Source organism: Leptodactylus fuscus, chromosome 3, assembly GCF_031893055.1.
Source record: "Leptodactylus fuscus isolate aLepFus1 chromosome 3, aLepFus1.hap2, whole genome shotgun sequence".
Classification (NCBI taxonomy): Eukaryota; Metazoa; Chordata; class Amphibia; order Anura; family Leptodactylidae; genus Leptodactylus; species Leptodactylus fuscus.
The window spans coordinates 211,295,865-211,310,341 of NC_134267.1; the positions used below are offsets into that span (position 1 = coordinate 211,295,865).

General features: G+C 44.6%; 1 protein-coding gene across 3 annotated transcripts in view; it reads right to left on the reverse strand.

Annotated features, from left to right (window-relative positions):
- ADAM17 (ADAM metallopeptidase domain 17) overlaps nucleotides 1-14,477 on the reverse strand; it is a 55,826-nt gene that overhangs the window by 29,329 nt on the left and 12,020 nt on the right. For all 3 annotated transcript variants that reach the window (XM_075269136.1, XM_075269134.1, XM_075269135.1), the window contains exons 3-6: nucleotides 9,407-9,539; nucleotides 7,095-7,228; nucleotides 5,817-5,905; nucleotides 4,655-4,820 (exon numbers count right to left, since the gene is read on the reverse strand). In XM_075269136.1, the coding sequence (XP_075125237.1) occupies nucleotides 4,655-4,820; nucleotides 5,817-5,905; nucleotides 7,095-7,228; nucleotides 9,407-9,539 (522 nt within the window). The remainder of the gene's footprint in view (nucleotides 1-4,654; nucleotides 4,821-5,816; nucleotides 5,906-7,094; nucleotides 7,229-9,406; nucleotides 9,540-14,477) is intronic.

The window sequence follows — 14,477 nt, forward strand, 5'->3', positions numbered from 1 at the left end:
GGGCTCTTTTCAGACCCCAGAGTATAATGATCGGAGACCCAGGGGAGGATACAAACATAAAAAACAATGTTACTTACCTCTCCTGGGCTCCGGCACATTCCCTGCTGATTTCGGCCATACTCAATGTTGGACCAGACATCACCTGACCCAGGCCGGCGTAATGATGCGTCATTTGATGTCTGTGACGTCACCAAACAGGTCTGAAGCCTGCCAGAGCGCAGGTGAGGTAAGTAACGATTTTTTTTATGTTCCCTCACCTCCCCTGACCCAATAATCATTATATTCCTGGGTCTGAAAAGACTCCAGAGTATAATGATAGCAGTGGTTGTGGGGTTCATGGGCCCGTGGCCTCACTTACCAATCCCTGCTCCTGCTCACAGCCACATCCGCAAAAGGGGAAGCGCCGGTAGCCGTATGCAGAAGCAAGGATCAGTAAGTAACTAGGAAAATCAAATAACCCAACAACAAAACCACATCAGGGGCCTGTTGGGCCCCCTAATCTTCTGGGCCCTGTGGCAGCAACTATCGCTGCTACTCCGGTAGTTACGCCCCTGTTCCAATGTGATATTGTCTTGCCTTGGCTCTCTATAACCCACGTGTGTCAGGACCTTGCACTCAGTACATCACCTTGAGAACGGTAAGTGTCGGTCCTCAGAGCTCTTGTGAGATAAGTGACAGGCGGCGTGTTCTGCACATAATGGGTTGCCTCGCTATGGTAGGACTTAGTACAGTACATGCTCCCTAATGAACGCCTTCCTAGTACGGCGTGGATGATTCATGCCTTCTGAACATCGCTAAGGAACCTGAGGGCATCTTGCCAGGAGCGTCTTATACTCATGTAGCAGATCATTTTTCTGGAAACTAATTGACCTTGACTAGATACTCTTTCTTCAGCTAAGAACAAAAGGGACCTTCCTGTTAAGGTGAATTTAATGTTCTTATAACACAGTAGCATACGCGGAGTGTATCAGTAAAAATCATGTATGTACATATAACATTACAGGGAACCTGCCATGTTGTACATGCTGTCTTAGGTGACGCGATAAAGAAGGATGATGATTTTGTGGATAAGACCCAGTATAACTTCAATGCATTCATCACAATCTCTGCTCTTTCTGTGCTTAGGAGTCCAGTAGGCAGGGCTACTTAGCCATCTACAGCCCTACTTGTCTTAGGGCTCGTTCACACAGGGCAAGAGGGGGCGGATTCTGACGCCGAATCCACCCAGAATCCGCCCCTCACAATACAGGTCTATGTAGACCGCTAGATTCCTTCTTTCCGTGAGCAGTATGTTCCGGCTCATGGTAAAAAGAAGCAAGCTACCCTTTCTTCAGGCGGACTCTGCGGCTGAGTCAGCCCCGGCGTCCGCCTCGTGACAGCACCCTCCGGACTAGGCCTATTCATTTGGGCCTACTCCAGAGCAGGAAGCTGCGACTGTCGGAAGCCGTGACAGTCGCATTTTGGTCCTATTCTGACGCAGCTTCCCGCATCAGAATCAGGACCAAAATACATGGTTTTGTGCCCCGTGTGAACGTGGCCTTACCAGGAGTTTTCCAGCCCCAAAAATATTGTTCCTACTCTGATGACCTATATATAGAATAGGTCCTCAGTATGTGACATACTGACCCTGTACTAATAAGCTATTTCGGCAGCCTCTGGGTGCTGGACACAACATCGCTGGATGAGGAGTGCGTGCAGGCTGTAGCCCTTTACCTGTATAGCGTTGGTTCCAGGGAATAAGAATGGTACTCCTATTACTTAAATAGGGGCAGCGTACACACGTACCTCCTCTACTGCTGTAACTTCCAGCACCCAGACGTTGCAGAACAGCTTATATGTGTGGGATCTCTGTGTCGGACCCCCACAGATCTCACATCTTACAGATAGGTCATTATTATTAAAAATTGTTTTAGCTAAGTAGGCCCGCCCACTGGACTCCTAAGCAGAGATATTGTTGAATGAACTACAAGTTAGGCTATGTTCACACCTCGGGGGGGGGGGGGGGGGGAGGTATGTGAGGTAATTCTGCAGCCTTGGCTTTTCCCATTGAAGTAAGGGCACACTGCTTGGAGCAACCAAAAGACACTTGAAAAGGCAGATGGAAAAATGTAAATTGAACTATTATATATTACAACCACAAGTATTGTCCCAATCATGGACCTGATGATCACACTATCACAGGGACCTCATGGTTGAGACGTCATTTGCTACCACAATATGAAGTGTATTATACAGACTTATTATGGCCAGCGCCTTTAACACACTAGAAACCTATAAAATGTGAACAACTACATAGCAAGATGCAATTTCACTTAATGTTAAGAGCTCGCCTCTATGGATATGCCACCTGATCCACCCAGCGGTGCTCTCCACATAAAAGTCCCAATAAATCGTCATGGTGCATTTAGCCATTACCGCTCGTCCATTATTTCCCCAATTTATGTTACTGACCATGGCAGTGCGGACATTAGTGCCCACCCCCCATAGAGCTGCAGTGCATGTAACGGCATATTACACACACACAGACGATGCGCCCCTGCTGCTTAGGAGCCAAGGATCTGGTACAAGACTCTCCCCACGCAGTAGCTGTTCTTATTACAAGTGTGTGGGTAGCCGCGGAGGAGGGGGCGGGGGGGGAACAGCACTTAGGGCTAATTTCAAGCCTTTGCTTTCCACCTTCTACGAGGATGATCATTACTACGATACGGCTGAGAGGCGAATAGGCAACTCCAGCACCGCTAGAGGAGACGTTACAATGCCAACAAAGTGGCCCTACAGGAGGGCAATGGAAGGCGTCTGCAGCTGAGGAAACCACAAACTTTTGTCTAGAAGATGGTCTTTACAGTACTAGAAGAACAGATTATATTTCATCTCCCGTGTCCTGTATGGGTTTGCTTTGCCGCATTTACATCATATATCACTTCTATAGATAACCCATCTTTACGTCCACTACTGACAATAGAGATCACATCTTATCTACTCCATCTCCCCTTTGTGTCCTTTGTGAGACATTTATCACCTATCCTGTCTGATCAGTGCAGGCTCATAGCTAGGATGGAGGTCCCAGGCCCACAGTTTTCCTCAATGCACAACAGCCGTGAGTAGGACATGGAATTGAGCAGCAATCGAGTATGCACATTGACAGAACAAGTCTATAAGACTGAGGTAGAAAGGAAAGTGCACTGTTTTGGTGCACTCTATCAGCCCTATAGACAATGAATGAAGCAGAAAGCCAAAGGCGTGACCCCCCCCCACCACCACCACCATTTAAAGGGAGAAGACGTTCCAGAAGAAGATGGAGATTTCTCTTGCAGCATTGGGGAAGCCCCTAGTGCTGCGAGAGAACTCATTTGCATACTGAAGAAAACCCGGATTTCTACCGAACGGCGGCACGGAAAAGACATCTAAAGATAGAAGAAGAATAGCCTTTCTTAAGGCTATTCCTGTGTTATCGAGAAAAAAAGGGTATCCAATGATAAGATCTCTTTAAACATACTCGCCCATGCTCCAGTGTATGAAGTCCCAGGTCCTTTCCTGTCACTGCTGAGGCCACTGATTTACCTCAGCGGTCACATGAGACAAGGACTTACCCTAGAACAAGCGTTAGGACACCAGTGAACCGGACAGTGGTGGGGACAAGCGAGTATGGGATTTTATTTGTTTCATCTTCCCCAGCCTCATAGCCCAGAACTGTAATTCGTGGACAACCCCGGCAAGTACAGATCCCCAATGTTTCTGTGTCTTCTGTCTCTACAGTGATGGCTTCCTTGGTACTAGTGTGTTTAACAAAATGGTCAGTCAGCAAGGAGGCAATGATCTCCACATGAATACGGCGGACTCATGGCAAGCCGGCACATGTGACAAAACACAGAGACTCTTGTGCCACACAGAACATCTCGTAGTGCCAGCTCTTAGGTTTCAGGAATCACCAAATGACTGATCATAGTATTAAAGCAGGGAGAACATGGCGATCTTACCCAGGACACTGATCAATACCTATACACAGCCGCATCTTCATTCACCGAGAATTATAGGTACGCTTTAAGGCATCACATTTTAAAAGACTAAATACCAGGTCTGAGAACTTTGGTATATAATATCTATACACATTGTAATTAGTTTTTGGAAAACAGTCACAATGACTTCTAAGGGCGGTTTCACATCTGCACCCCAGTCTCCGCTTTCAGGTTTCCGTCTTCTGCCCCGGACAGGAGACGGAAACCAGCAGTCACTATTCAAACCCATTCATTTGAATGGGTTTGCAAAGTGTTCGCCCGTGAGCCTTTTGTGGTCTCTGCGGTGAAACATTTCTTTTTTAACCGGACACAAAGTTAGACATGCAGACATTACCGGTGGAGTAAAAATTTTTCATCTAGGGCTCAGAATGTACTAAAAACATGAAACAATGCTCACATTAACAAACCATTACGGCTTCCATTCTGGTCCTCTGGTCACCCGGGACCCCTGCTAGTCTCGCTTTCCTAGTCCCTCTTGAGATACAGGAAATGAGTGCTTAGCCAATCACAGCAGTGGTGACCCACCATAACCCAGAAAGTAGAGACTGACAGAGGACCCAGATTTCCTTCACTACACAACCGCCATGTGAACAAACCCCAAAAGGGCCGTGAAATAAAGAAGAATAAGCAGCAGCTACCTTTGTGTGTTTCTCTGGACCACTCCTGGTTTCTGAAGAGATCCTGCTCAGGTTGGACATAACCACAGACTTTGGAGGACTGGAGACGGGACACTTCCCTGATGTCGTCTGATCGGTACACCAGTAGATTATCTCTGGAGGAGTTTCCTGTAAACCTCCACAGCGGCTGAAAGAAAAAAAAAAAAGGTTTGGAGATTAACAGGGTCTTAGAAAATTATAGCATATCCCTACAATTTCTCAAACCCAAGCCAGAATGAAGGATCCCTGGAGGTCCCCCTTATGGCTATAGACACTGGAACAACTAGATGATCAGGAGCAACATTAGACGGGAGAAAAAAACTAGAAATGGTGTGTGAAGACTAGTTACCATACACAGCTCTGTAACAGTCTCTTTAGCTCTATACCAGTCTCCTTAGTCACTCAAACAGCCCCAGGAACATGCAGAACATATATTGAGAATTATTGACATAAACTGATGTGAGATGTGATGCTCTAGCCCCCACTTCTGGCTCAATATTCTTCCCTTCCCATCCATTGACATGTATAGGCGTTTGTATATTCTTCCCATTTTTGTGTGGGTTTCCTCGCACATGCCAAAAACATAATGACCAGTAAAATGACTTTGTGTGAAGTAATTGAGCCATGCGGGTTTTGGAGATGGGTGCCTGTATGGAAGCCTCTAAACACCTATTCAACAACGCCCCCTGCATTTTGAGTCCCTCGTGTGTGAGAAAAGCAAATTTATGCAAGGTTTGCTGAAATGACAGTGTGTATATAAATGTAACTCCTCCATTAATAAAGGCTATTGTAACATACGAAACAAGACTATAAGGCTGAGATCACATAAGGTTTTCTTTCCCACATTCAATGTATATGTCTGACCTGTCTACTATTCATCCTGCACTCTGTAGGACAAAATATGCAACGTACCAGATTTCCTCAATCCTTCCCATATGCACACTAAAGGGACCAAGTAACCTTCGGCTGCATTCACATCACGTTTTCCCTGTCCAACCAAGCTCGGGTTCTCGCCTTCTCTTAGATAGGGCAGTGGACATGCCCTGACAGCTTTGTTGTAAGAATGAAGTATATAACCTAAAATATATCATCATAGACCTTGGACTACAACTGAAGCTGATGTGAAGTTATTGAGATGTCCTACCTCAATGTTATATTCCTCCCCATCTGTGGTGATCCGTGCTGTAAAATCGCCATCGCCAATGTGTGCTATGACCTTTGAATTGTGCTCCCCTTAAAGAAATAGAGAGAAAAAAAAAAAAACACATCAGTGAAGTCTAAAGACTAAGAAATCCCACCCTTGCCCCTATAACTGGCACTGAACGGTAGGGAACCTTGCCAGTGAAGTTACGGTAAGTTCACACAGCGGAAACCTTTTCCACCGTGTGGCTTTTTCGCTTGAAGATAGGGCATGCCGCTAGCTGAAAAATAAAATCGATAATTGTGAATTACTCCCACTGAAAGGAATGGGAGGCATTTTTGCAGGGGAATTTTAAGATGGATTCCACATCAAAATTCGCCTGCAGAAAACTCCACGTGAACATACCCTTAGAGGGATCTAACATTAAAGGCAATTTAGAAAGTTCACATCGTGGATTCTGCAACAGGACCTGCCATGCAAAAACTGCTACGGAAATACTCTTGCCCTCAGCAGTAAGATTTCCCACTCCCTTTCACTTCAATGGGAGATTTGGACAGAATGCTTCTTTTTCCCACTGACATCTATTAAAATTATGGGAGACAGATTTTTTTGCAGCACATTCTGCTGAAAGATTTTCCGCCATATTGACTTCCCCTAAGGAAAATAATGCTTAGGCGTCAGAATACATTGGAAATACTGACAATAGTAAGTCTGCATGAGGGGCTTTTAAAAAAAAAAAAAAAAAAAACACTTAAAGGGATTCAATCATTTGAATCCCCTAACATGTATGAATAACCTTAAGAAAAGCTATTCTTCTCCTATCTTTAGAAGTCTTCTCCGCGCCACTGTTCTGTAGATATCTCGGTTTTCATCGGTATGTAAATGAATTTTCTCACAGCACTGGGGGCCGGCCTCTGTCTTCTTCTGGCACGCCTTCCTATGAAGTCTTCTTCCAGATTTACAATTCACACATGCGCAGTCGGCTCTGCCATCCATCGGACAGAGCCGACTGTGCATGTCTGCAGCCATTTTTTTGTGGCCGCTTACACAGTACGCTCGTGAAAAATGGCATTCAAATGATTGTATCCCTTTAAAAAGGGGACACCGCATTGTCTTCATTTTAGCATCAATGAAGCATAGTTACATTTTGACAGAAAACTTGGGGTTGATTCTGCCAAATTACTACAGCACATTTGTATGTACAAGTGTGAGATAGAGATACAGACTGACCACTGTGGGATGAGTTCACAACAGGACATAAAATTATAAGAGCACACTCACCGACCACATGCCCGGTGAAGAAGTCTGACCGCTTGATATGATATTCTTTTCCTTTTCCGTTCCCATCTAATATCACTGCTTTTAGATTTTCGGAGAGATGATCGGCGTCTGAGGTGAGGTACAATTTAAAATGCCTATAAACAAAAAAAATGTGATTAAAAAAAAATAAGAAATCTACTGACAGGACATACTGTAAGGGTGGCCACAGATGCGAATATATGTTGCTCAGGCTATGGTCACATCTTAGAAGACTCTACACTCACCGGCCACTTTATTAGGTACACCATGCTAGTAACGGGTTGGACCCCCTTTTGCCTTCAGAACTGCCTGAATTCTTCGTGGCATAGATTCAACAAGGTGCTGGAAGCATTCCTCAGAGATTTTGGTCCATATTGACATAATGGCATCACACAGTTGCCGCAGATTTGTCGGCTGCATATCCATGATGCGAATCTCCCGTTCCACCACATCCCAAAGATGCTCTATTGGATTGAGATCTGGTGACTGTGGAGGCCATTGGAGTACAGTGAACTCATTGTCATGTTCAAGAAACCAGTCTGAGATGATTCCAGCTTTATGACATGGCATTGCATTATCCTGCTGAAAGTAGCCATCAGATGTTGGGTACATTGTGGTCATAAAGGGATGGACATGGTCAGCAACAATACTCAGGTAGGCTTTGGCGTTGCAACGATGCTCAATTGGTACCAAGGGGCCCAAAGAGTGCCAAGAAAATATTCCCCACACCATGACACCACCACCACCAGCCTGAACCCTTGATACAAGGCAGGATGGATCCATGCTTTCATGTTGTTGACGCCAAATTCTGACCCTACCATCCGAATGTCGCAGCAGAAATCGAGACTCATCAGACCAGGCAACGTTTTTCCAATCTTCAATTGTCCAATTTCGATGAGCTTGTGCAAATTGTAGCCTCAGTTTCCTGTTCTTAGCTGAAAGGAGTGGCACCCGGTGTGGTCTTCTGCTGCTGTAGCCCATCTGCCTCAAAGTTCGACGTACTGTGCGTTCAGAGATGCTCTTCTGGCTACCTTGGTTGTAACGGGTGGCTATTTGAGTCACTGTTGCCTTTCTATCAGCTCGAACCAGTCTTCCCATTCTCCTCTGACCTCTGGCATCAACAACGCATTTCCGCCCACAGAACTGCCGCTCACTGGATGTTTTTTCTTTTTCGGACCATTCTCTGTAAACCCTAGAGATGGTTGTGCGTGAAAATCCCAGTAGATCAGCAGTTTCTGAAATACTCAGACCAGCCCTTCTGGCACCAACAACCATGCCACGTTCAAAGGCACTCAAATCACCTTTCTTCCCCATACTGATGCTCGGTTTGAACTGCAGGAGATTGTCTTGACCATGTCTACATGCCTAAATGCACCGAGTTGCCGCCATGTGATTGGCTGATTAGAAATTAAGTGTTAACGAGCAGTTGGACAGGTGTACCTAATAAAGTGGCTGGTGAGTGTATAGCATAGTTCACCAGAAACAGCTTTCAGTTTAAAAACAATGGACACCTGAGGGACCCCATTATTACAGTCAATGGGGTCCATTGGGCTCCATATGTGACTGCTATTTTCGCGGTCCTCTTGTCTGTTGTTCTGGTCTTCTGATGGATCAGAACAATAGACAGCTGACACTAGCGTCAACCTATTGTATCTGGTCAGTGATGGCAGCAGAGCCCTTACTAGATTTTCTGACCATCACATGCTAATTCATTGGGTAAATGTCGGCATTATCAGACAGGCCGATAGTGGGGAAGGGGCGCTTGAACGAGCATTCATTCCCAACATTTTGCTGGTCTCATAGGGCCATAGTAGATGTGGTGCCCAGCAGTACCCGACATGATAAGACTCATCACCTATTCTATGGATAGGGGAAATGTCCTGCAACTATCCCATTTGTCCAAGCAGGGTAACATTTAGTTACAGGGCACTAAACGGTAAGGTAAACGGAACTGGTTTTCTATGTGAATATACCTCAACGCAGTCAAGCAGAGTATAGTGAGAATTAAAAGGGGCAAAAATTATGTTCAACGTATCAACCCTGGGACCCACCTGTCCTATATACTGGTGACAACCATGGCCATACTGGTGATCCCTTTGTGTTATTTTGGTGTGCTAGAAATAATGTGATTTTTATTGCAGAGGGGTTATTCATCACACATGGGACATTACATACTCAAGAACCCACCCTGCAGCCCTACAGATCAACTCTTTCCCAGCTCAATCGGGCTCAGACATTACGTCCTGTACATCCGACTTTTAGTTCTTGTGGTGACTGGGTACAATAGGGCTTACCTGTCCAGTGCATTGAAATCCACCATTCTCTCCACATGAGACTGAGGCTCTAGATCCCTTTTCTTGATGGAGTGCTGCTGGATTCCAGACAAGGAGATAATATCGTACTCTGATAACATGGAGTCCAGGTTTGCTGAGGAGAAAGAGTTATAAGTGAATAGGAAGAATGAACAAGGAAGGATGTAATGTGCAGATGCCATCCACCATATTCTGTATGTCATGTACTTTAATAGGATATAGCACGTTCTCATATCAGATATTCCAATCTCGGACATGTATTTCATATCCACAGGATAAGGCCCCACATCTATTGTAATAGCAGGGCCTTCTGTCCCTGTCCTGGCTGTATGAAGTGGCTGAAGTTACGGATACAGATAGTCTATTTTGCCCCGTTTCCGTGCATGGGGGTTAGTTAGAGAAACAGTGTAAGAAAGCCCAATGATGTCTGAAACTTCATTTGTGTGTTTACCGTATATACTCAAGTATAAGGCAACCCGAATATAAGCCAAGGCCTCTAATTTTACCACAAAAAACTGGGAAAACTTATGGACTCGAGTATAAGCCGAGGGGGGGAAATGCAGCAGCTACTGGAAAAAATTTAAAAAAAATGTAATAAAAATAAAAAATAAAATAAATAAATGTTCTAAATCCCTCCTTTCACTAGAATACATATAAAAGTAGAAAATGACTGTGAAACACATACACATGAGGTATCCCTGTGTCTGACAGTGCCCGGTCTACTGAATATAGGGGATCTGCAGTGCTCCTGTTCCATCAGGAAGGGGTTAATAGGAGCACTGCAGATCCCCTATATTCAGCCAGACTGAATTCCAAGTAGGGGGAAAAAAATCCCAGTCCTCAAGCTCAGGGAAGGGGCAGACAGACAACCAAAACACCCCCTCCCCTTCCCCAGCAACTACTGCACCCAAAAACTCCGACCATTTTAATTTTTGAAATGTTCCAGTAGCTGCTGCATTTCCCCCCCTCGGCTTATACTCGAGTCAATAAGTTTTCCCAGTATATTGTGGTAAAATTAGGGGCCTCGGCTTATATTCGGGTCGGCTTATACTCGAGTATATACGGTACTCTTATTTTTGTTCTCCTTTATGAAATTGTGTAAATTCCAGTTTTACCAGTTAAGTATTTTGAAAGCCCAATCTCCTCAGTTTACACATTTCTTCAGAGAAAAAAAAAAAACGGAGCAAATTTCCACAAACTGTGCCGGAATAGTCAATGTACTATATAGTAGAGTATTGTCTGGTATTACCATACACATTCGGTAAAGGACTACACATAGCAGTGGAGAGGCCACTGAATATATGCTTACCTCTTCAACCCCCATCCCCAGGAAATATTAAATATCCTATTTCATGTGAGAAGACCCACAAACCTCCCTGAAACACTCACCAAAATGAAAAGGTGTGAACAAAGCCTTGGCCTGTATATAAACACAGTGCCATACATACATTAGTGGCATAGTCTTGTACTGCAGGTCTTCCACAACCATGAGTCCTATAGGTTTTTAATGCAGCAGTAGAGCTAATACTTGACTACTGCGCCACTTATTGTTTTGGCTGTTCAGTACGGTAGTGGAAAGTATTTAGGACCCCCATTATAACAGCTATCATATATAGTAAGGGCACATTAACACGGGGCAAAAGGGGGCGGATTCTGACACCGAATCCACCCCCTCACAATAGAGGTCTATGTAGACCGCTAGCTTCCTTTTTGACATGAGCGGTATGTTCCGGCTCACGGAAAAAAGAAGCGAGCTGCCCTTTCTTCAGGCGGATTCCGCGGCTGATTCAGCCCCGGCGTCCTCCTCGCGCCAGCCCCCTCCAGACTAGGCCCATTCATTTGGGCCTACTCCGGAGTAGGACGCCATGACAGGCGTATTTTGGTCTTATTCTGACGCGGATTCCCGTGTCAGAATCAGGACAAAAATACACGGTCCCGTGCCCTGTGTGAACGAGGTCTAAGAAATGCTCATTGCGTAATCCTGCCACGAGTAGATTTAACAGAAGGGCCACTTACAAGAGACTATTCACTATTTTTTCTTTTTGTAGATTGTGAGCCCCACATAGGACTCACAATGTACATTTTTCCCTATCAGTATGTCTTTTTTGGAATATGGGATGGAAATCCATGCAAACACGGGGAGAACATACAAACTCCTTGCAGATGTTTTTTTGCCCTTGGCAGGATTTGAACACCAGGACTACAGCGCTGCAGGGCTGCAGTGCTAACCACTGAGCCACCGTGTGACCCCGGAAAGCTTCAGTAAGCTCTGTGGCCAAGTCAGCCATGGTATCGGTGGCACGATCTGTGGCCCTTCATGTCGAATACCAATGTAGATGTAAACCCAGTCCCAGTTCACACCTGCATTGGGGTACCTGTTCTTTGGCCACTTGGGGACCTGAAAATCGTTACCTATGGAAATTCAGAAACCATAGACTATAATGGGATCCGCCAGGTTTCCACCTGAAAAATGCGAAGTGATGAGTCTAGCTTGCAGGACTTTGGACACCTTCTGACACGTCACCCAGATCAATATGGCGTCTTTGCCCTGAGACAACCTTCAAACACTGCCGCCATGTTGACTTATTCCACACCTTACTGTGTACCAATAACATCTTCTGAGACTATTTCAGGGCACGTCACAGGAGGCCTAACTAAGAACCTTCACTTTAAATGGCGCCGGTCAGACACAGGAGGATGAGCTGTTGCTAGTCAATCTGAAATACCGCAGCATGTAGCGTATATTACATTAGGTGGCCCCATCTGGACATTACAGATATCACAGTGGGGTCTCCTCATCTGGAAGACTTGGCGCAAAATGTATGCAGCTTTCTCCAGTGATAGAAACAGGGGAACATTGTAGTGCGATAACGACAAAACGGTATATAAAGGAAGAACATTCCTCCTGTTATGCGTTGCCAGCGCTTCCCTTGTATATGGATTCCAATCAATCATCTCTCACTCCATAGGACGCCTGCCAAGATTTCCTTTCTGTCGGCCACTTGAGCCCTCGTGCCTTCTGTCAGTGGGAAGAGGTTCACATTTCCTACACTAAGAATTATGGCTCCCGCTAGCACCACCAAAACGCCTGCAAGAAAGTGATCCCTCAGCTTGTTAAATATACAGCGCGCCCACTCTCCCCACGGGCTCATTACTTCCCGCGCTTCATGTTAACCACAATATGCGCTAAACAATAAATCCGGCCTCGTATAAAAGACGAACACAAGCACTTTGTATGCAAGTATACCTCCTAGTATCCTAGTAATATTCCTGCTATAGGTCTAGGCTGTTCTACAATATCACACAATTACACAATATAAAACTCACTTTTAGTATAGAGTTGCCTAAAATGTCCTTATACCTATATTTTCCTCATATTCACCCACCTATGCTTCAGATTGTCTGGTTTTATACTATCATGTTTTTAGACTGAGCTCTGAGTTATATGATAGAGGAGAGAAGCTGAGCTCTGTGATATATAGGGTTATAGGATAGAGGAGAGAAGCTGAGCTCTGTGATATATAGGGTTATAGGATAGAGGAAAGAAGCTGAGCTCTGTGATATATAAGGTTATATGATAGAGAAGAGAAGCTGAGCTCTGTGATATATAGGGTTATAGGATAGAGGGAGAGAAGCTGAGCTCTGTGATATATAGGGTTATAGGATAGAGGAGAGAAGCTGAGCTCTGTGATATATAGGGTTATATAATAGAGGGAGAGAAGCCGAGCTCTGTGATATATAGAGTTATAGGATAGAGGAGAGAAGCTGAGCTCTGTGATATATAGGGTTATAGGATAGAGAAGAGAAGCTGAGCTCTGTGATATATAGGGTTATAGGATAGAAGAGAGAAGCTGAGCTCTGCGATATATAGGGTTATAGGATAGAGGGAGAGAAGCTGAGCTCTGTGATATATAGGGTTATATGATAGAGGAGAGAAGCTGAGCTATGTGATATATAGGGTTATATGATAGAGGAGAGAAGCTGAGCTCTGTGATATATAGGGTTATAGGATAGAGGAGAGAAGCTGAGCTCTGTGATATATAGGGTTATATGATAGAGGAGAGAAGCTCAGCTCTGTGATATATAGGGTTATATGATAGAGGAGAGAAGCTGAGCTCTGTGATATATAGGGTTATAGGATAGAGGAGAGAAGCTGAGCTCTGTGATATATAGGGTTATATGATAGAGGAGAGAAGCTGAGCTATGTGATATATAGGGTTATATGATAGAGGAGAGAAGCTGAGCTATGTGATATATAGGGTTATAGGATAGATGAGAGAAGCTGAGCTCTGTGATATATAGGGTTATATGATAGAGGAGAGAAGCTGAGCTCTGTGATATATAGGGTTATAGGATAGAGGAGAGAAGCTGAGCTCTGTGATATATAGGGTTATATGATAGAGCTTCTCTCCTCTATTCATACAATTAGAGAACAAAGAATGGACCTTCCCGTGTCAAAACATTTCTGCAAGGAAGATCATAATATCACCAATGACATGAAAATGTTGGTTCTAAGAGGGAATTTTAAATCCAGGAAGAACAGACAGATTTATGAGTACAAGCTGATGACCTTATTTAACACTCTGGAGAATGGGATGAACCTCTCACATGGGTACATGGCATCCTACAGAAATCACTGAACTGAGACAACCATAAAGACACTCTGAACTGATAAGAACCTGGGAACTGTGGAATTGTTTACGTGTATGTACCAATAAGCCTCTTCCCCTCTTCCCTCCTAGAACGCTAACCCTATGTGCCCCTCTGTACATAAATATGCATCCTTCAGAAATTGTTTTTAGATATACCTGAAGAATAAGCCAAGAGCTTCGAGACGTTATATTCTGTCATTATTATGAGTTAGCCATTAAAAAAGGTATCATCTACTGAAGACTCAAGTTTTTTGTTTTATTTAGGGTCAGTTCACACGTGAGCAAAGGGGAGGTTTTTGACAGTGGATTTCGCTTCAAAAACCGCCCCTTTACAATGGTGGTCTATGCAGACCGCCGGGCTTCTTTTTTCCGCTAGCGGCAGGCACAGAGTTCTCCTCAAG